The 19777-nt window shown below is 48.6% G+C and overlaps 1 protein-coding gene across 1 annotated transcript in view; it reads right to left on the bottom strand.

Moving 5' to 3' along the window:
* Positions 1-2556: 2556 nt before the first annotated feature.
* The window catches only part of GPR139 (G protein-coupled receptor 139), a 43180-nt gene continuing 25959 nt past the window's right edge, over positions 2557-19777 (bottom strand). Inside the window, exon 2 of the mRNA XM_047779148.1 lies at positions 2557-3571. Coding sequence (XP_047635104.1) covers positions 2637-3571 — 935 coding nt within the window. The 3' untranslated portion in view covers positions 2557-2636. The remainder of the gene's footprint in view (positions 3572-19777) is intronic.

The raw sequence follows: 19777 nt of genomic DNA, 5'->3' as shown, positions 1-19777 counted from the left end.
ATGTGTTTCAAAATAAATAAATAAATAACTATATATCTCGAGATATATAGATCTATATATATATAGGTCTATGTATCTGGGGTGTAGGTTGCCTTTGGTCAATGTTTATTCACAAAGGAGTGTGGTGGGATCGCCTGCCACACACATTTAATGAACACGTAGGCAAAGAGGGCTGCTTGGCAAAAAAGAAACAGAGAAAGGCCACTGAAGGGGTGTGGGGAAACCAGTCCACCCTTCCATGTGATGCCCTGGGGAGCGTGTGAGCTCAGAGATATGGATCTGCTGGTCCCTCAGCAAATATCAGGAACCGCTTCTCACGAGAGCATCCTCCTGCACCTGTGCAAGCCTGGTACTTGCTTATAGCTGTCACACGATACGGTCCCCCAGTGCCAGCCACCTCTGTCTTATCCTCAGTGGGAGAAGCAGCAACCTGTTCCACCGTGGGGGAAGAAGCTTAGCCGAGTTAAGTGTTTTTTAAGGGATAGGATGTGGTCTCGACCACGGCTCCTCCCCGAGAACTTTGCAGAGGTAACTGGCTCTGCCTTTCTCCACTTGCACTGACTTCAGAATGCATTTTGGGGTAAGACGCGGCTCTCATGCAGTCATTGCAAAGGAGGAGGAATCAGAACCCTCAGGATGAACGTGACCTTAAGGGGACACTGAATTAGTGTGGGGGGCCTTGGCTGAGGTTTAGGGATTGTACGGCGTCAGAGTTTTCTCTACCCTGCTCATTTATTGCAAGTTTCCTTCAAAAGGGTAGACCTTCTTTCAATTCAGGGGCAACAATGCCGTAAAAATCCAGTCTGAGGAACCCGTAATTCCAGGGGACTGTCTGCTTTTGGTTGGGTCCCCCTGAATATCATACAATTCCAAAATCACCTTGGAAGACATGTTCAGAACAGGGATACACTTCAGATACTGGGAATCTGGGAGAGTTTTTTTTTCTAAAAAGACCAACTGAGGAGTTCCTGTCATGGCTTGGCAATAATGCATCTGAGTAACATCCATGAGAACGCAGGTTTGATCCCTGGTCTTGCTCAGGGGGTTAGGAATCCGGCGTGGCCGTGAGCTGTGGTGTAGGTGGCAGACATGGCTCGGATCTGGCATTGCTGTGGCTGTGGTGTAGGCCGGCAGCTACAGCTCCGATGAGACCCCTAGCCTGGGAACCTCCATATACCATGTGTGTGGCCCTAAGAAGACACACACACACACACACACACACACACACACACACACGACAAACTGAGAAAAACTCCAGCATGGATTTTGCTTTCAAAACACATCCCTGGTACCTAGGAGCCTAAGATAATGAAGTCTGTGTGTGCATTAGTGGGGGCACACAGGAGTGGTGACTCCCAGGGAAGCCTCTATTAGTTACATCTTAGAACTGTTCTTGCCTTGGACAGGCAAGGGGCGAATAAATAAACACATTCCCATTTCATTATTTTGCAAGGGATCTGGGTTAAATAGCATCACTGAAAACTGGCACCCCCCTTTCGAGCCATGTGCATGACAGGGCAGACATGCAGATCGCATGGGCACCTTGCCATCGCCATTTGTGGCCGAATGGCACTGCCAGCTGGACGGTGGGGCAGAGCCGACAATGGCTCCCTTCGCCCCTGGAAAGCTACGGTTCCTGACCCTCAGACGAGAAATCCGGTTCGGAAGTCACTTCAAGGAAAACAATTGGGTGAAGTGTTTCAGCAAGCAAGAAGGCAGGCTGGCAAAGGCTTCTCCAGGAAGCTTGCGTGGCACCACCACACGATGTGACTCTGAGTAAAGAGATGATACGCAGCTGACGCGGGGATATGTCGAAACAATGGCAAGACTGGGCTTATTTTTGTGTGTTTGTTTTGTTTTTCTGGGCTCAAGAAATCCTCCTTCCCCACCCCACCCCCGACACCCCAGGCAGGGTCTTTGTTTTGGAGGCGCTAGATAAAACCTATACATAATGGTGAATAGAAAGGCTGTAGACCCCTCACCCCCCACCCCCGAGGTCTGAGGCTCATCCTTCCATTGGTTTGGAGTCTTTCCACAGAAGCTCTGGGCAGGAGTTTGGGCAAGATTCCATCCTCCCCGCCCCGTCCCCACAATGTCACTCTGCAGAGAGGGTGCCAGGGTCCCTTCAAGACCAAAACCTTCACTAGGACAAAGGGCACCTTGGAAAATCCCCCAACTGGTCAGAATTGTTGGCTGCTGGAAATAGCCCCAGGGACCCGAGGGATGACCTTGGCTCTTGGAAGAAGAGTGTGGGTTCAGCGACCGGCTAGTGTGGCTGGTGGGTCACTTAAATGAGCAGTTGCCAGTGACTGTGGATGATGCCGCGGTGAAGTCATAGGCTCTTAAGACACCCCCTCCGATGGCCTCTTCAAATCGGGAAGGAACTTTTGCTGTCCCCGGGACTTGGGGGCAAAAAAAAAAAAAAAAAAAAAGGCTGAAACAAAAACAAGATTCATGCTTTTCTTTCCTCTCCTCCACCTTTTCTCATCGACCTGTCTGAGAGTTGCTCAGTCCGTGGAGACGGGAAATCAGGTTGCCGCTCGCCCAGAGAGCCGATCAGCCGCCGGATGGGCCACCACCTCCCCATCGGGAAAGGGATCAAGCAGAGGCACGAGGTGCCCTCCCCGCCTCCGGGGTCAAGGGGAGACTTTTATAGGCTTTCCGTTTTTGTCATACTGGTACACCAGCATCTTGATACAGTGTGAGTTGGCCGGCGAGATCCAGGGGCTACTGGTTATGGAAAAGTTATGGTGGGTGTAGAACTGGGCCGGTTGCTTCTGACACTTGATGAAGGCCTTGAGGGTGGCGGCGGCCATAGAGCGGAACCGCTTGCTGATGAAGCAGTAGAGGAAGAAGTTGATGGCCGTGTTGAGGAGGGCCAGCATGTTGGCAACGTCGGACACCACGTGCACCAGCCAGCGGTTCTGGATGGGCGCCCCGTAGAGGTGGTAGAGGATCATGACGATGCGTGGCGCCCAGAGGGTGGCGAAGATGGAGGTGATGCTGAACAGGATGGCAGTGGTCCTCCCGGTGGAGTAGCCACGGAGGCGAAAATGGCTCTTCCGCCGGAGCTTGTACACGATGACCGAGTTCAAGATGAAGAAGATGCAGCAGGGCACCAGGTACACGGTGAAGCAGTGGACCCAGATGAGGACGTGGTGCACCGAGGTGCTGCTGTAGTCTTCCGTCCAGATGTTGGGCCACCAGTAGTAGGGGATGCTGGTCAGGAAGCAGGTGAGGTACACACTCACGATGACCTTGCGGGTGCGGGCTGGGTAGGACACGGTGTGGTACTTGAGCGGGTGGCACACGGCGATGTACCGGTCGATGGTTAATGGAACAGTGATCCAGATGGACGTGTGGATGGACGAGAATTCCAGCACTTCTATGATCTTGTTGGGCACCCGAGGCATCTGCACGTTCAGGATGAAATCTTCCAGGAGGAAGTCCACGAACACGATGAAAAAGAGGACCAGGATGTCCGCGGCAGCCAGGGCCAAGAGATAGTTGTAGGAGGATTTCTGCCTCCTGGCCACCAGCTGCGAGAGGATGATCACCGTGAGGATATTTGCTGTGGAGACAAGAGACTCCGGTTTAGGTGGGGAGCAAGAGGACTGTACTGGCTCCGAGGGGGCCCTAGGTATAGTGCACTGGGCACGCCCATAGAAATCGAAGGGACTGGGGAGTTCCCAAAGTGGTGCCGTGGAAACGAATCCGACTAGGAACCAGGAGGTCTCGGGTTCGATCCCTGGCCTCGCTCAGTGGGTTGAGGATCCCGTGTTGCCGTGAGCTGTGGTGTAGGTCACAGTCGCAGCTCGGATCCCACGTTGTTGTGGCTCTGGCGTAGACCGGCAGCTGTAGCTCTGATTCGACCCCTAGCCTGGAAACCTCCATGTGCCTCGGTGCAATCCTATAAAGCGAAACAACAAGAAAAAAAAAGTAAAAAAGAAAATAAACTAGGGAGTTCCTTCGTGGCTTAGTGGGTTAAGAATCCCATCATGTCTCTGTGAGGATGTGGTTTCAATCCCTGGCCTCGCTCAGTGGGTTAAGGATCCAGGATTGCCAAAAGCTGCAGCATGAGTCACAGATGCGGCTTGGATCCAGTGTTGCTGTGGCTGTGCCGTAGGCCCCAGCTGCAGCTCCAATGTGACCCCTGGCCTGGGAAATTCCACTGCCACAGGTTTGGCCTTAAAAAAACAAAAACAAAAGCTATAGCTTTAGAGTAGGTAATCTACCCACATGGAACGTACTTAAAGTTAGCAAAGAAAAGTAGAATTTCATTCCACTCTTGTTCTCCAACCACCCAAGTATCCCTCCTTCACAGCAATCAGAGCTAATACATAATCTGTGCTTACATATGTCTCTAGGACATGCGTGCATGTAGTGTTTGCAAAAAATGGTGGCAATAAATTATTTTTCTTGGGGCCAGGACTGTTTTGAAATGCATCCACGTAATTTCTGATCAGTTTTAAGAACAAACATCTCTCTGAAAAAGATACACCTGGAAAGTCATTCGGGACTCGCTCTTAAATGATATCCCAGGGAAGAACATCTAGAAGTCATTCCACACATTTTTTTCTCATTAGTTTTCACCATCAACCCTGAAATTCAAACACCATTAATCCATGTTCGCCAACAAAGGTCTCTGAGAACTTATGTTGCTTGGCCAACGTGCAGCGGCAGGGCTGGAATCCAGGGCTTGCTCTCTCGTGTGCCTTTTGAAATATTATGCAATTGTTCAAACGTGAAAAATGACTTGTAGGTACGCACCCTGGTGTATTCATCACTCAGGTTAAACACAATTTAACATTTTGCCACATTTGCTTTAGTTCTTTTTCAAAAAAGAAGGGACACTATGGATACAGTCGAAGTCACGAGGCTTATGGTATAGAGGGGAGATTTATTTATTCATTTAGTTGTATTGTGAATACAAAAAGGTACAAGAGAATTTCAGATAGCGATGCTATACAAAATACAAAAAGGTACAAGAGAGTAAAAACAAAAATAAATGCAAAACGAATAAGTACAAAGGTCTCTGAGAACTTATGTTGCTTGGCCGACGTGCAGCGGCAGGGCTGGAATCCAGGGCTTGCTCTCTCGTGAATTTCAGATAGTGACGCTATACAGAATAAAACCAAGGGATGAGACAAATTGATGGGGAGGGGGTTAGATTGGACATTTGGTTTCAATTAAGGATGAGAAGAGGGGCTCTTCCATAAAAAGATCCATGGGAAAAGAATTCCAGGCAAAGAGAATGGCAAGTGCCAAGGCCCAGAGGTAGGAATGAAGTTGGTATTCATGGAACTAGAAGAAGGCCTCTCATCAGTCTACTATCATCCCCATTTTACAGGTGAGGAAACTGAGGCTTGGAGCTCTAGGGTATCTGCCCAAAGCTGCACACTGAGTAAGTCAAGAGTCTGAAGGTGACTCTAGCTCTGTCTGACTTGATGGTATGTCAAGTTCTGCTTTGTTTTTGGTCACAGGAAAGGGTTTTCAGTCGGAGGAAAGTGATCCCCATTCCCCGGGTCGTCCCTGACGTAGAGAAATGCCATCATTTCTCAGAATCATCTTTCCATTCACTAAGCAATTCCCACACTCCCGTCTAGGTCCCTGCTCTGCCCCTTAGCCTATAAAAGGGTAGAGGTGAATAAATGCTGAGGTCTCCCCAGAAAAAAAAATGTTACATACAGTCGTCCCTTCACTATCTTTGCGGTATTGGTTCCCAAATCCACACATGTTCAAGTCCCTTATAGAAGACTGCAGAGACAGATGGTCAGCAGGCACATGAAAAGATGCTCAACGTCTCTGATTATTAGAGAAATGTAAATTGAAATTAATACGAGGTACCACCTCACACCAGTCAGAATGGCTATCATTAACAAGTCAACAAATAACAAATGCTGGAGAGGGTGTGGAGAAAAGGGAACCCTCCTGCACTGCTAGTGGGAATGTAAATTGGTACAACCACTATGGAAAACAGTACGGAGAGTCCTCAGAAAACTACATATAAAACTACCATATAATCCAGCAATCCCATTTCTGGGTATATATCCAGACAAAGATTTCATTGAAAAAGATACATGCACCACAATGGGCATCGCAGCACTATTCACAACAGCCATGACATGGAAACGACCTAAATGCCCATCAATGGATGAATGAATTAGAAAGAGGGAGTACATATATCCAGTGGAATACCACTCAGCCATAAAAAAGGACAAAATAATGCCATTTGCAGCAGTATGGATAGAACTAGAGACTCTCATACTGAGTGAAGTAAGAAAGAAAGAGAAAGACAGACACCATATGATATCACTTATACGTGGAGTCTAAAATATGGCATGAATGCTCTATCAACAAAACAGAAAATATTATGGACATGTAGGACAGACTTGTGTTTGCCAGGGAGGAGGGGGAGGGAGTGGGATGATTGGGAGTCTGGGGTTAGGAGATGCCAACTCTTGCATTTGGGGTGGATGGGCAGTGGGATCCTGCTGTATGGCCCAGGGAACTATGTATCTAATCACTTGTGATGGAACAGGATGGAGGATAATGTGAGAAAAAGAACATGTGTGTATGTATATATATATACACACACTTTGGGTCGCTTTAGCTGTACAGCAGAAATTGACAGAACACTGTAAATCAATCATAATAAAAAACTAAAAAAAAGAAAACTGTAGCATTCAGATGGCCCTGTATCCATGGATTCTGTATCTGTGGATACAGGGGGATGAGCGTATTTATTCTGCAGAGAATGATACCACCACCATCTCTTGCTCCCTCATCGAACTCTCTTTGGAGGGTGGTGCTAAAATGTCTCCATATCCAGACTCTTTAAAAAGATTCCAGCTCCATCTAATCAGTGTTTGAAGTCAGGCAGGTCATCAACCTCAAATGAAACTGCCAAGTATACCTCTTTGACAGTTCCTTAAGTTTCTGGTAATTGCCTCTCTTGAGAAACTAACCCGCAGACATTTGCGTTTCCCATCTATTTGGGGGCAGGCAGATTTGCTCCCCAAGGCAACATCGAGAGCCCTTAGGACATCCTTGCGATGAGAGAGATGTGTGAGCCACAGAGACCCAGAGAGGAATGGAACTGTGCCTGCGTATTGATTTTCTGAAAGAGAAATGAGCAGGTAGAATTTTCAACGCTTAAATTTTGACATTTGCTATAATTCCCCATATGGGAAAAAATCCTTTCATTTCCACTATGGCAGCTTTCCTCCCAAAGAACAGCAATGGTGTTGACAGGGTCTGTGTGTATTTATAAAGAGTGAATGAGTGAAACGAACCCAAGCCATCACTGCCTGAAATTCCATTTCTCAGCTTTTTTCTCCAACGAACAGGCCCAAGAATCTGTTGTGGAAACCTAACCAATCCAGGCAAGTCCCAGTGAACTTTATGATCAAAATGTCAATGCTTCTAAAAAAGCAAATCCTTTCTGTCAATGGACAGGTGTTAGCTCCTGGGGAATATAAAGCCTATGTTTTGTGATCGCAAAGCTTCTTGGTTACATTCTTGGGAGAATTCATTTCCTCTGCTTTGCAGCTTACTGTGCTCCAACTTGAGAGGATTTGGGGGAGCAGCTGAAAGAACAACACAGGTCAAGCTGTCAGACCTCCCCCCACTGAATGTACTGGTGCAGGAAGAAAGGGTCAAGGTCTTCCAGAGGTATTTTCTGGGTCCATGAGGACTAAGAGGTCCCTGCAGAGTCCTGGAAAAGGCCCTGACTGGGAGTTCCGAGTTTATTTCTCTTAATTCTGCTACATTTCCCTCTTTTTTTTTTTGTCTTTGAAAATTACTTTTTCAATTACAAAAGTAAAATATACTTATAAAAACCTGGAGTTCCCCTTGTGGTGCATTGGGTTAAGAACCCAACATAGTGTCTGTGAGGATGTGGGTTCAATCCCTTGCTTTGCTTTTTGGGTGAAGGATCCGGTGTTGCTGCAAGCTGTGGTGCAGCTCACAGATGCGGCTCAGATCCTGCATTGCTGTGGATGGGGCGTGGGTCTGCACCTGCAGTTTCGACTCAGCCCTTAGCCCAGCAACTTCCATCTGCCGCAACTGCAGCCCGAAAAAGAAAGAAAAAACCCTCCACTATATCAGTGTATAATATTATTATTAGTTCACTTTTATTGAGCATTTATTTATAAGCATCTTACATACAATACCTCATTTAATCTTTACTACCACCCTGAGGTTGGAAAAATTACCTGAGAGCATTAAGACTCAGAGATGTTAAGTAACTTCTTTGAGGTCACACAGCAAGTAAGCTGAGCCAGGACATTAAGCCAGAGTTTTTGTCTTCCTGAGTTTGTACATTTAACTATTATAGTAGACATTGGAAAGTGAAAGTCTGCCCAAAGTCCATTTTCTGGCAATACTGTAGCATCTAGTCTCTCAGATGGCCCCCACTGAACCACATTTTCTGGCATTCATTTCTTGATGTAGACTCCTCCCCCTGAATCGGAACTGGTCCTGTGACTCACTTTTGACCAATAGACTATCGTGGGAGTGACCCTGCATGACCAGAGAGTAAGTGAGCCTTTCAAATACTTGTTTTGGGATGCTCCGTCTCAGAACCTAGCCACGAGGAGGTTAAGCCACATGGAAAGGCCGTGTGTAGAGACTCGTTGAAAGCTCTTGGTGAGCCTGCAGCTGACATTCGACATCGGCTGTCAGTCACAGTGACCCTCTTGGCTGTCTAGCTCCATGGAACCCCTAAGTGACGGCAGTCCCAGCTGCCCCCTGGCTGTGACTTTGAGAGGGACCCCAAGCAAGAGCCATCCCGCTCAGCCCAGTCAGCCCAAGAACCAGGATAAAAAATCATCAACTGTTGTTTTAAGCCTCTAACTTTTAAGGTGATTTGCTATGCTGCAAGCAGAACTCTGGGGGTGTATATCTGTGGGATACTTATATGCCTGTAATTATAAATACAATTAGTAATAAGGATGATTGCCACAAAATGAGATCATACAATGATACTCTTGGTTGTGCAAGCTGATTTTTTTTTTCGGTTAGAACTAAATCAATTGGAAAAAGATGGATTTTTTTTTCCCCTTGTCAATAATCATGAAATATTCACCTATGCCTGGACATTATTTATTTTATTACTTTGGCCACTACAGAGCTTCATTAAGCATCTTTGTATACTTCTGTAGAATAAATCCCCAAAAGGAGAAATGCTGGTTTAAAGGGTAACATACATTTTTTCCCCTCATCTTCCCCGCCTTCCTTTTCTTGGTAAAGGGAGTTAAGAGAATCTGTAAAAAGGAAGAGAGCTTGAGTTGTAGCTACCAAAGGACTTAGGTTCGATACCAGAAAGAATTTTCTGATGGCAATGGCCATTATGTGAACAAGAGCAGGTCACTGACACCAGAGCTGCGTCCTCTATGTGGGTCTTCAGAAAAGAACAGTGAGAACAGAGAGAGTTGCATCTGGGCTGATTCAATTCCCGGCATTACCTTCTGCAAAGCCTCCTTCTCTGCATCCAGAATTATGCTCTTGTGAATTTCCAAAAAAGAGGACCATTCACTCCTTCCGGGCGCCACCCCCTGTGTCTTAAATACGCCCCTCCACCTTCTGGGTGCCTCTCTTTTGCGCTAGAAGAGTCAGCCCTCGGGTCCCAGGAGGCTTGAGGTCGCTGACATCCAGAGCAATTCTAGTGGTGTTATTTACGCGCCGCTGGGAGATGCCTCAAGGACAGATTTTTAGGAAAAGCAATTTCTAAGCCTTCCAGGCAAGAAGTCAGCACTGCCCTTGTTTTGATCAGCGGGGGAGTAGGGATTGAATTGTGTGATGGGGCGTCGCCTCTTGGGCGCAGTCACCTCCCTTAATGATACACGCTCCACTCTGGGACCTTGGAGCGGAGGAAGGGGAAATGAAAAGCTGGGGCTGGCTCTGGAGTTCCAGCCTCTGTTCTCCCCCTCCCCACCTCAACTCCCCTGCAGGGGCGGGGAGGGCGCTGGGTGGTCGCATCCAGAAGGGCACAGAAGGGGAAGGAGGCGTTGCCACCGTGGCTGCAGCAGCACCCACTATGCGGAGAGGCACGTGTGCAGAGTGGGCAATGGGCTCCTTTGCGCCTACCCCACGGAGTACAAAACGCATTACTGTGCCCGGAACTGACTGGTGAGCGGTGAGCCTGAACCTGTGAGTCGCTGTGGGCCGGGAGCACGACTGCCTCACACACTCTCCCACCTTCAGACCAGGGTCTTTGTCATCCGAGTCTCCATTGCCAGAGAATGTGCGGCAAAAGAGAGGGGCATCCAGAGATGTTTCAGCGCCGCCCCGTCGTGCCCATGCTCCTGGTGGGCACCGGCGGACACCTGCAGCGCCTCAAGGAGCAGGGCCAGGCACTGGCCAAGCAGATCCATGCAGTGTGCTACCTTATTTATTTATTTATTTATTTTTATTACTCAAATGAATTTATCACATCTGTAGTTGTATAGTGATTATAACAATCTGATTTCACAGGATTTCCATCCCACAGCCCAAGCACATCCCTCCACCCCCCAAACCATCTCCTCCGGAGACCATAAGTTTTTCCATGTCTGTGAGTCAGCATCTGTTCTGCAATGAAGTTCAGTCTGTCCTTTTTTCAGATTCCACATGTCAGTGAAAGCATTGGATGTTGGTGTCTCATTGTATGGCTGACTTCACTTAGCGTGATAATTTCTAGGTCCATCCATGTTGCTAAAGATGCGGGTATTTCATTCTTTTTAATGGCTGAGTAATAGTCCATCGTGTATATGTACCACATCTTCCTGATCCACTGCTCTGTCGATGGACATTTAGGTTGTTTCCATGTCTTGGCTATTGTAAATAGTGTTGCAATGAACATCGGAGTACATGTGTCTTTGCGAGTCGTGGTTTTCTCTGGGTAGATGCCCAGGAGTGGGATTGCTGGATCACATGGTAGTTCTATTTTTAGTTTTCTGCGCAATCTCCATACTTTTTCCCACAGTGGTTGCACCAATTTACAATCCCACCAACAGTGTACTAGGGTTCCTTTTTCGGTGCTACCTTGAAGGCTAGTCCCTGTGGCAGGGATGGCATGTCTGCTGAGACCCCATGCCTGTCAAGCACGGGGAGGGCAGTCCTCCAGGGACCCTGGCACTCAGCTCCTGCCCCTCAGCTGCAACAGCTGTACCTTAGTGCCTTGGTGCCTTAAGGATGAATTCTGTGCCCCTTGGGATGGGTGTTTCCTGAGTGTCTTTTTCTCTTTATTAAGGAGGCCCACAGGGAAAGGGGCTTTGGGTCCTGCTCCATGTTGCATGGGAACAGCAGGTATTCACCAGAAATCTCCCAGCCAAGGTTAGACTCCCCTCCAAGAAGCCAACGCGGTGCCCCTCTGCATTTTCCCACACAGACATATCTGCCTATGTGCTGCCTCCTCCAGAGGAAGGAGCTCTCAGCTGTCCAGGCCCTAAAGGCTCCTTCGCTGCTTTTGGAATTGCACCCCCACCCCTACCGCTGCCGCCAGGATGCTCTTTTCCTTCCACAGAGAAGACTCCACAGACTCCTGAGATGAATGTGCCCTGACCTACCTCCTCCATGCCCTCCCCCTGCCCCATGCCCAGGTCTTATGCACCTGCTGACTGACTCAGCCCCCCACCCCCCGGGGTTATTGGGGGCTTTTCATACCCCCATCAGCATCAATAAAACCTCCTGTCTCCATGGCAGGGTGATGGGGGAGATGATATTGATGAGACTTGGTGCTTAATTGTACTGGCCTCTGTGGACGGTGCCTGGAGGTCCTCAGGGGGTTGTGCCCTGGGGGCTCCTGGGAGGGGAGCAAGGAAAGGTTTCCCCAGGGCAGCTGCCCCTCCGTGTCCTTCCAACCCTAGACGCTGCCCGCTGCACTGGCTCGGGCCACCCTTGCTTCCTGTTGTTCCACCTGCTCCAGGGCAGAAGCCAGGGAATTCGGTCATTTTGCTCTTTGCAGGCTGAACCTCACCCCAAAGATCCAGGTACCTGAGAACCTGTCTTCGTTGGAAGAGGTTGTGAAGTGTAGTGATTCATCTCCCTCAGCCTCAATTCCTACATCTGTGAAATTGGCACCCTTCTAAATTGTGCCCTCAGAGGCTGTTGGAAAGAGAGATGAAATAACGTGTGTGTAAAATGCTTGGTGTAGCTCTGGGCACACAGTGAGCACTCCGTAAACGTTAGCAATGGTGGCTTTTTACACCTGGCCACTTCAGTTGAGCAGGCAGTTATTGAGCCAGAGGCCAGATCCTGTGCTAGAAGCAGAGATGAATAGGAAAAGAGTCTGAGCTCTCACGGAATCCACAGAAGATTTTCCTTTACCTCCATGGATCATTCCAGACCCTGCAATCCTGGCACCTTATTGCCTCTTACCCAACCAATCGTGGAGCTGCAGCTGTGTCCGCACCCCCCCTCACCCCCCCCGTGTTTCTGCTCAATGGAGAAAAAGCATTGGCCATGATCTATGGAACTATACCCTTAAGAGCCATTACTGCATGATGACTCGGGCGTCTCTGAACAATTCTCTGAAATCGCCTTTGTTCTTTTTCAATGTTAGTTCTTCTTTTGCTAGCTCTTTGCTTTTCTCTGTAGCTTTACTCTCATGCCCTTTCCTATTATTTTTTGGAGGAGCCCAAAGAGGTGCTACCACCTGTGGCACTTGAGTGGGTTCTTTTCCCAACAAGGATCAGTGTTTCCTCCTTCCTTTGACTCTCCCTTTCTAGGATCTCATGCCAAGAGTGAGAACACAGCCTGAGGCAGGAAAGACACAAATATTCCATCATCGGTTGATTGGTAGGGGCTGCCGGCTACCATGTTGACAATATTCTAAAACAGGCCTGGGCCTTAGCAGTGCTGCGCTGGATTGGTGATGCCTGCCAGGGTGGACCCAATGCGGTGGATTTGCCAGGAGGAAGTCTTGGGCACTGGATCCATGGTGCAGCCTTCTTTTCCCCCAGAAACTTCCCAACGTAGTTGTTTCCACTGTAGACCCGGGTGAGTTGAGACCTAGCAGAGCTGTCCTTGTGGAGGAGTACTCAGCAAGAGCTTAGATGGCTGCCACCCCAGGGCAGTCTGACTCAGGGCCACAGAGAAGTGAGTCAGCATCCAGGCGACTGGCCAATCAGTTGCCCTTCTCTTGATAATAACATTGGTTCTGGCTTTTTGACCAGGGCAGCGTCTTTGGAGAACCATGAAAACTACTGGAGTCTCAAGTTGGCCAGCAGATTTGAAAGTCTCCAAACTGTGCTTGTCAGTGCCAAGGTTCATTTTCTTATGACTGCATATGTTGAACACCTTCTATGTGCTGGGTGGCTTTGTAGAGATGAGATGATCTTATGTGATTTTCTGATGAATATTTTTTTTACTTTCAAAGTTAGGCATTTAGCGTAAATGGTATTACAGAAATGTTGCTTTTCCATCTACGGTAGTGATTTCTAATGCAACTTTAGTTTATTTTTTAAATTTATTTTTATTATTTGGTCTTCTGAGGGCTGTGTCCATGGCATATGGAGGTTCCCAGGCTAAGAGTCTAATCGGAGCTGTAGCTGCTGGCCTTATGCCACAGCAACAGCAGTGTGGGATTGGAGCTGCGTCTGCAATCTACACCCACTGAGTGAGGCCAGGGATCGAACCCGTGTCCTCATGGATACTCGTCGGGTTTATTAACCACTGATCCATGACGGGAACTCCTAGTTTATTAAAAAAGTGAGTTGATGTAAAAAAAATACATAAGGAGATGACAGTGCAAGCAGAATGCAGGTACTCTGCTCTCCATTTCACAAATGAGCAAAAACTAACCTTCAGAGAGGGTTAGCCACCTGCCCAAGCTGGCACAGCTGGTAAGTGGAAGAAGCATTTTGAAAGCACTTGATGGTGCCATTCTGGGTCAAGTTCCATACCAAGTGATGGATGCAGCTGCATTTTCTCAGCTCTAGAGGTCTGTCACAGAGACAGATGGGGGCCGAGCTGGAGGTGGCTCCCCAGCCAACACAGAGCCAAAGTTATTCCCGAAAGGACAGGCTGCTTAAAATGAGAGGCATGAGTTTGGGAGTCTGGAGGAGCTGGGTTAGCATCCCAGATCTGCACATTTCTAGCTGGCACCCTTGGGCAAATAAACACAATGAGCTTCGGATTCCTCACCAGTAGGATGGGAGCATGTAGCAAGTGGTCAGTTACTGTGTGTGAGTGTGATGACCCGTCCAGGGACGAGGATGAGCCGAACCAGGTGGAGGCCTGATGGGGAGGAAGCAACACCTGCTGAACTAGGCGGGGGCTTCTCCTGATGAATTTCTTTCTTTCTTTCTTTCTTTTTTTTTGTCTTTTTGTCTTTATAGGACCACACCCGTGGCATATGGAGGTTCCCAGGCAAGGAGTCGGATCGGAGCTACAGCTGCCTGTCTGGGCCACAGCCACAGCAACGCAAGATCCGAGCTGCATTTGTGACCTACACCACAGCTCACCGCAACGCCGGATCCTTAACACACTGAGTGAGGCCAGGGATTGAACTGGCAACCTCATGGGTGCTAGTTGGATTCGTTTCCACTGCGCCATGATGGGAACTCCCTCCTGAGGTATTTCTTGAGGATGGGAGAACTGGCTCTAGGAGAGACCTCATTTCTCGCACTCGGTCACTGCAAGGGCCCTTCGCACTGCTGTGGGTGACATATCAAAGTCATTAAGAGAGTAAACCCTAAGAGTTCTCATCACAAGGGAAACCTTTTTCCCTTCTCGCGTTCTCGTCTTCTTGTATCCATCTGAGATGACGGATGCCACCTAAACTGACCGTGGCAATCGTTTCACAGTATGTGCCGGTCAAACCATCATGCTTTACACCTTAAACTCAGCCAGTGACGCATGTCAGAGACAGCCCAATCAAGCTGTGACAAAAGAAAGCAGCCTTAGCCTTCCCAGTGTTGTTAGGAGACCCCTCTGGGCTAAACTGACCTCTCACGTGGACTCCTGGGTACTCCTGGATAAGCCCCTTCCCTTCTCAGAGCCTCAGTTTCCAGATCTGCAAAGGGAGCCTGTTCATAACAGAGCAACAGTAAAGGTAGTATCACAGCTCCTATCTGGCGAGAAGGTGGCTGGGAACCGAACAGGCACATGAGAGAAGGAAGGGCTTCCAGACATAGGGAACAGCATATGCAAAGGCAAAGAGGCAGCAAAGAGAAAGCTCCGCCACCATTCTCTCAGGGCGGCTCATAGTTAGCAAGTGTTTACTACGTATCAGGCTCTGGATGCATTTCTTCTTATACATGAACATATTTCATATCTATGACATTAAATATTATCTAATATTATAATATCTAAGAGTCAATATCCAGTATGTAATCTTTGCTAATAAAGTATTTACTATTTTCACCCCCCAATTTTTTTTTAATGTCCTCCCCTGTGGCAAATGGAAGTTCCCTAGCCAAGGGGTTGAGTCTGAGCTGCAGCTGCAGCCTACGCCACAGCCACAGCAATGCAGATCTGAGCTTCATCTGTGACCTATACTGCAGCTGCAGCAATGCTGGGTCTTTAACCCACTGAACGAGGCCAGGGATTGTCACAGAGACAACATCAGGTCCTTAACCCACTGAGCCACAACGAGAACTCCTCATCCCCCCCCCTTTTTTTTTAGATGAGAGAGATTGAGGCTCGGAGGATGAAGAAGTTTACTGAGGTTGAATGCAAAAGTGTCAAATGCCCCTTCCAAGTTCTCTTAGTCACACACACCTGTCAGACGGGGCTGAGCACATGCAATGATAACTGGTACCTTTACTAATAAAATTTCCATTTAGCAAGCACTTACTAGGTGTGGCTCTCTTGCTAGAGGTTTTACTTGTATCAGATTTAATCCTCATCCAAGATTAGGAGATATCCCCATTCCAGAGATGAGAACCCTGAGGCTCGGTGGGTTAAGAGTCGGGCCCAGATCAGACATCCAAGGTGTGCTGGACCCAGGATTCAAAACCAGTGTGTTAGATGCTAGACCCATTCAATGCACCTGCTCATCCAGATGTTCCCATCACTGAGTTGAAGGAACTGACCATTAAGTAGAAATGGGCCAGTTCTTTCCTTCTTTGTTTCCTTTTCTTTTTGAACAGGGTGTATCAGCTGGCATGGATGTGGCATGAGGTAGCCAAGGGAAGAATTCCTTTCAGAGGAGTCGAAGGTCCTTCAAGAATGCCCACCACTCCCAGCCTGGGAATACATGACACCTTCGCCTTGTGCTGTCTCCCCAAATCTGATGGTCCTCCCACCTCTAGTCCTCCCTGGGGTTCACCCCAGGTGCACGGTTTCTGCCACATGGCCGTGCCCAGACTCGCAGCTGGTGGCTGCCATGTGCATAGGATGCTCATTTGTTTCGCTGTTTTGTGGATCCAGGGCCACGGCTGCTGGGTGTCAAGGGACCAACAGGAAGTCAAAGGTTTCCGGGCTCCTCATCTGGAGTTCACAGGGGTGTCAGAGGCTAATTGTGGCTCTGCTCGGGTTGTCGCTGTTTGATTAAACGTCTTGCACTGAGCACCATCCATCTGCCTCCCAATGGCTGCCAGGGGTAGGTATTTTTAGCTGCGGGCAAATAGCTTATCAATTGTGCATACAAAATGCAGCCAACCCACAGCCTGCCTCTCTGTTGCCTGTCGTCTTCCAAGCCCACAAGGACAACGGGAGAGTGAAAGGAGGCTGGCACTCACTCATTCCAACAGATGACCTGCCCACTGTGCCCCAGGTGCCATGGTGGACCTTCGGATGCAGCAATGAGCAAGGCTGCAGGTGAAGGGAGTCCACATGGAGCTTACAATCTATTTTCACCCCGTAGAGTTCTGCACTGCTACCTGTTTCTTCTGTGGCCTTGGATGAGTCACGTCTATGGGCCTTTCTTCATTCAAAAAGCTGGGCGCAGCGTTCCCAGGTGCCGGGACATTTTCTCAAGCCCATGGGGAGAAAGTGGCAATGGTTCTGAGGCTTGGAGAGGCTGCACAGAAGTGTGAAGGAGGAGCTGCTGGGATCCAGGAACCGTCCGGGCAGAGGGAACGGGGCCGTGGGCGACACAGTCCAGGACCAGGAATATAAGAGATAAATTAAACAAATAATTCTTCAGCCAGTGACCCAAGCTGTCTTTCTAGCCTGAAGTTTTCTCTTCCCATGGCTGCTTCCTAGGGGCAGCTAGTTGCCTTGCAGCCAAGGCCACGCATAAACCTCAGCAATCTGCTGTTGACTTGGCATCTCCAGCTGCTGTCTAGTATTAGATCTGCATCAAGTGTTTCCAACTTAAAAGAAGGACAAGCGGCGTTCCCGTTGTGGTGCAGCAGGAACGAATCCGACTAGGAACCATGAGGTTGTGGGTTCGATCCCTGGCCTCGCTCAGTGGGTGAAGGATCCGGCATTGCCAAGAGCTGTGGTGTAGGTCGCAGACGCGGCTCGGATCCCACGTTGCGGTGGCTGTGGTGGAGGCCGGCAGCTACAGCTCCGATGAGACCCCTAGCCTGGGAAGCTTCACATGCCGCAAGGGAGGCCCTAAAAAGAGAAAAGACAAAAAGAAAAGAAAAGAAGGAAAAGCAATACCATGTGATATCGGGAAAAACAGCAATGCTCACTAGTGTATACAGAAGTCGCAGAGCCTGTCGTTATGGTCAGTCGACTCACCCAGGGTTGCATTGCGACAGACACCACCAGCATGGACCACAACTATCACGGCCACCACTTTGATGATCTGGGAGACATTGCAGGGGCTCCCAGTGCCATCCCAGAAAGATAAGGGGCCAAGGATACAGATTCCAGAGCCAGGCTGCTAACGTTCAAAATATGCCCCTGCCCCTTTCTAGCTGTGTGACCTTGGACAATTTCCTTAACCTTTCTGTGCCAGTTTGCTCATCCACATAAAAGATAAGGACATGGGGCTTCTCACAGGTGTTTTTGAGCAAATGAATTCATACCTGGAAAGTGCTGAGCACAGTCCCTGGTCCCATGCAGGCTACCCAATTTTACCGTAATAACTATGAGGTCAGAAATCACGAAGGGCTTTGCTTATTATTCTTCCTATATTGCCAACCTCTTAACACAGTTTTGGGCATATAGTAGGTGCTCGAAATACCTATCGAATGAAGGAATGAAGGTCTATGTACATGGGTTAATGAGGCATTGTAGACATGCAGAAGGGCTTTGTCTTCGTTTTGAATAGACTGGAAGATTACTAAGTATTTACTGCAGAAAATGAGTCAGGTGATATGATCAAGGGTAACTGGAAAGTAATTTCGTGTTCCGGGTGTGGGAGAGATCGTTTCCAGACTATCAGCTTCTCCAGAAGAGGTTTTGTGCCAGCATCTTCCACGTGAATCCACTTTCAGTTCAACATAACTTCAGTGATGCCCAGCTGTGTGCCAAGCCTGGATCAGGCTCTCGGGTACAAGACCCTGGGCTCAGAGTGCCAAGATCTTACTAAATAAGTCATTCCAAGGCAGCAAGAGGAATCATTTCAAACTCCCTGTTCCCTTTAAAGGCTCTATGCCAGGGCTTATAAGCTCAAATGGCACCAGGGGCCCGGCAGGTGACATTAATGAGCATGCGAGGGCCTTGGGTGAATGGCACAGCTCATATCCCTTTTTTCTTTTTTTCTTTTTCTTTTTCGGCTGCCCGTGGCATCTGGAGGTCCCGGGCTAAAGATCTGACAGGAGCCGCAGTTGCAACCTACACCACAGCAATGCTGGATCCCTTTAACCTACTGTGCTGGGCCAGGGATTGAACCTGTGTCCTGGTGCTGCAGAGATACCACCAATCTTGTTGTGTCACAGCTGGAACTCTCTCCTCCCCCTTTCAAGAGGGCAGACACTGTTGACACACACACACAGTGTGGCCCATAGACCATTAGTTTGAGACCTCTGCTCTATAGCAGCATCCAGTATCTCTGCACAGCCAACCAGGTACCTCCCAAACCATCCACTCCCTCCCGCATCCCATACACACGCTCTTCACTTTTGCCTGAATGTGCATGGCTCTTTCTTAGCTTTGTAGCATTGCACGGGCTATTTCTTCTCCCTGGAATGCCTCCCCTGCCTAGACCCCTTGGCCTGGCTGACCTTTTTATTTTTAAAGGCTTCACTGATCTCAGCGCACGGAGGCAAGCACCTCATTGGACACAGCATTGCACACATTTTCGTAATGATCTCTTTCAAAATCTTTATCACCCATTCGCTGGGAGCCCCTGGAAGACAAGGACTGTATCTTTTCCCCCTGAAGCTCGAAGGCCTACCACAGGGCACTCTGTCAGTGTTAGTGGAATAAAAGAGTGACAGATGGATGGATGGATGGATGGATGGATGGATGGATGGATGGATTCCCTAAGGCATTCTCTGTGGAGCATCGATCTGCCTGCTGTCAGTCCCGGGGAAATCCATTATGTATGTGATGACTTGATCTTATTCTCTCCCTCGTTCCTCTTTCTAAACCCAGCCTCTCTGGAATTTTTCCTGTTACCTCCTATGACGACTGGTGGATCTGAGTTCAAATTCCCCATTTACTTGTCCAGGCATGACCTGAACTCTGTTTCATCATCTGTGCCATGGGGACAATATTATGTCCCCAAAGGGCAGAGTAAGAAGATGGAGTTGCCATTCCCACCGTGGCGCAGTGGGTTAAGAATCCCGCTGCAGGGTTAAGGATCCCGCGTTGCTGTGGCTGCGGTGGAGGCCGGCAGCTGAGCTGTAGCTCTGATTTGATCCCTAGCCCGGAAACCTCCATATGCAGCGGGTGCAGGCTTAAAAAGCAAAACAAAAACAAAAACAAAAACAAAAAAACAAAAAAACAA

Source organism: Phacochoerus africanus, chromosome 5 (assembly GCF_016906955.1).
Source record: "Phacochoerus africanus isolate WHEZ1 chromosome 5, ROS_Pafr_v1, whole genome shotgun sequence".
Lineage (NCBI taxonomy): Eukaryota > Metazoa > Chordata > Mammalia > Artiodactyla > Suidae > Phacochoerus > Phacochoerus africanus.
Note: the sequence above shows the minus strand (reverse complement) of the source record. Positions and strands in the feature narration are given on the sequence as shown.